This window comes from Engraulis encrasicolus, chromosome 4 (genome assembly GCF_034702125.1).
Source record: "Engraulis encrasicolus isolate BLACKSEA-1 chromosome 4, IST_EnEncr_1.0, whole genome shotgun sequence".
Lineage (NCBI taxonomy): Eukaryota > Metazoa > Chordata > Actinopteri > Clupeiformes > Engraulidae > Engraulis > Engraulis encrasicolus.
The window spans coordinates 1,189,898-1,192,500 of NC_085860.1; the positions used below are offsets into that span (position 1 = coordinate 1,189,898).

The 2,603-nt window shown below is 48.2% G+C and overlaps 1 protein-coding gene across 1 annotated transcript in view; it reads left to right on the plus strand.

Moving 5' to 3' along the window:
- Nucleotides 1-652: 652 nt before the first annotated feature.
- nox5 (NADPH oxidase, EF-hand calcium binding domain 5) overlaps nucleotides 653-2,603 on the plus strand; it is a 16,918-nt gene continuing 14,967 nt past the window's right edge. Inside the window, 2 exon segments of the mRNA XM_063195933.1 lie at nucleotides 653-772; nucleotides 2,485-2,603. The exon segment at nucleotides 2,485-2,603 is cut by the window's right edge and continues 32 nt beyond it. Of these exon segments, the coding sequence (XP_063052003.1) occupies nucleotides 653-772; nucleotides 2,485-2,603 (239 nt within the window).

Genomic DNA, 2,603 nt, shown 5'->3' on the forward strand with positions numbered 1-2,603 from the left:
TGCTCCATGAGTTGTCACTGTGTGGTTCTACTGTCTGTTCTTGGATGTTCTAGGAGTGAGTGGCTGTGCTCTGTGATTTGGGCTACTTATACTGTGCGTAGTATGGTAGGCTACAGGAGTATGAGTGCCACTTCTCCATGACTTAACTGTACTTACAGTATGTGTGGTATGCAGGGCTGTAAATTAACTTTTTTCACCACCAGTCAAAATGGCTAGTAGTAGTAGAGTTACAGTACTAGCCAAACACACACTCACTAATGGGTCAAAGTGGCTTGTAAGATTTCTTTTCCACCAGCCAAACTGAATTTTCACCAGAGCCCTGGTGGTGTGGTACAGGAGTCTAAGAACCACTAGTCAGACCGCGCCCTCCTGGTGACTCCTCCTAGTCAGGCCAGGAGCAATACAAATATCGTTTCTGACCCCTGGAAAAATCGGGAACTCCTCCCACTTTGTCGAGAAGCAAACAACCAGTAGCAAACCAAGGGAGGCGGTTCAACCATGCGGTTTGGGAAATGTTAATTGTTATGCTCTTGGTCAGACCAAGTCTCGAAGAGATTTGGAAGGCGATGATAATCAGGCTTAAGTGCCACTGCTCCGTGACTTACTTTCTGTGTTATGGCACAGGGGTCTGAGTGCCAGTGTTCCATGTGCTATGAGTGTGGACGAGGACGCCCGATGGCTGGAGTGGATCACCAAGCAGTTTGAGAGCATCGCCGGGGAGGACAACGAGATCGACCTGGAGGAGTTCAAGATGGCACTGAAGGTCAAAGAGGTGAGCAGAGTAGTTCACCCACACACACACACACACACACACACACACACACACACACACACACACACACACACACACACACACACACACACACACACACACACACGCACACATTCTGTGATTGATCTAACTCTTCATCACATGCAGCGCAGCGTGTTTAGTCACAATTACTGTTTGTTTTGTTTGCAGTCCTTCATTGCATTGGTGTCATATTCATAATTATCATCAGTATGTATGTTGTTTGCTTAGTGTAGTCCTTCTCTGGAGAGGTATCTTGTCCTTTTTGACTGAAGAGAGCAGCTCCAGAGGCCTCATATTTTGGATGTACGGTATTTCATTAGTTTACTATCTGAAATTTGGATCAAACATGTATATGCATGCATACATCTTCGTTCTCATGATCGTGCCGCTCTCACAGGAGAGTGGCTGTCTACGCGGTGGACCGATCATCAAAGTGCTTCACGGGGTCGGCAGGGACCACTGGACTCAAGAAGCTGAGATAGATTACGTGGCGTATTGGGCGTAAGATCGCTGACCGTGGTGCTGAAGTACTCCCACCGCAGAGAAATATCTATGCAGTGAACATTCTCAAGCTCGGGAGTATGGGGCGCCACTGAGAGCTTGGGCAGTATCTGCTCCCACAGATATGTGCGAACTCTGAGTGGACACCCCCTGGCAGATGATGGTCGGAGAGCAATGGAGCGAGGTGAACTGGGAGGAAGCTAGGGCAAGACACTGTGACCTGACGAATCGATCGAACAGTGGCAGGCGAAAGGGGAGGTGGTGGGTGAAAATTCTGACTGGAGACAGCTGAGCGGAGAATAAATGCTGTATAGTCAATTAAGGGGCAACAAAGTTGCCTTATCTAGAGTCTATTATCTTTGAACAAAATGAGAGAGCGCAGACCAGGAAGAGTCCACCCAGCTACAACCCATCAGCCCAGCTGACAGTCTGACCAGGGGCGTCGCAACTGCTTCCACAAGCCGGTTTCAGTACCCCCAGGAGGCTGTCCACTGACGCGTGTTAAGCCGGCTCGGCAACAGCGTGTGACTTCACCCGGATGGCTCTCACTATGGCAAAGTACAGTACTTAATCAGTAGCATGCCAACAGCAGACACATACAGTACGTAAGCAGCAGTAATGTAAAGGCAAGCAACGGTTTTTGTGGTCAACTTGGGTTGGTGTGTTAGTTGACTCCGTGTCAACCAAATCGGACCAGGACATCTCCATCTCCAGCTGGCCACCTCGGTCTTGCTGTCGTTGCTGGAATCGGTGCCTTCACCAGCACCTCAGTTCTCCACACTTAATAGTTAATTCCATCGATCAGTTGTTTCAGCGTAACGCCGCTTATCAGAGGGGAGAGTCAGCTGGCGATAATAATCAGCTGATGGTGGTGATCAGCTGGTTGCAGATCCACAATTAAAAGTTCAGTGTTGCTGCAAACTCAGAGCAAAGTGTCCCAGTAAATTACTGTATAATCACAGCAAACATTTGAACACCAAATCATATCGAAACAATCAGAAAACACAGCAAATGAATGTCCACTGCAAACAAGAGCACACCATTAATAAAGCCATATAAATAAGCCAAATAATGACAAATACACAGCAGTACACAGCTGGGGTCAACAATCACATAAAATACAGCTGAGGGGAGTTCACATTTGACATGTGACTAACAGCTCTGTGTTTGTGTTTATGTGTTGTGTGTAGTCCTTCTTTGCGGAGCGGTTCTTTGCACTGTTCGACTCTGACGGCAGCAGTTCCATCAGCCTGCCTGAGCTTCTGGAGGCCCTGCAGCTCCTCATCCACGGCAGCGAGACCGACAAGCT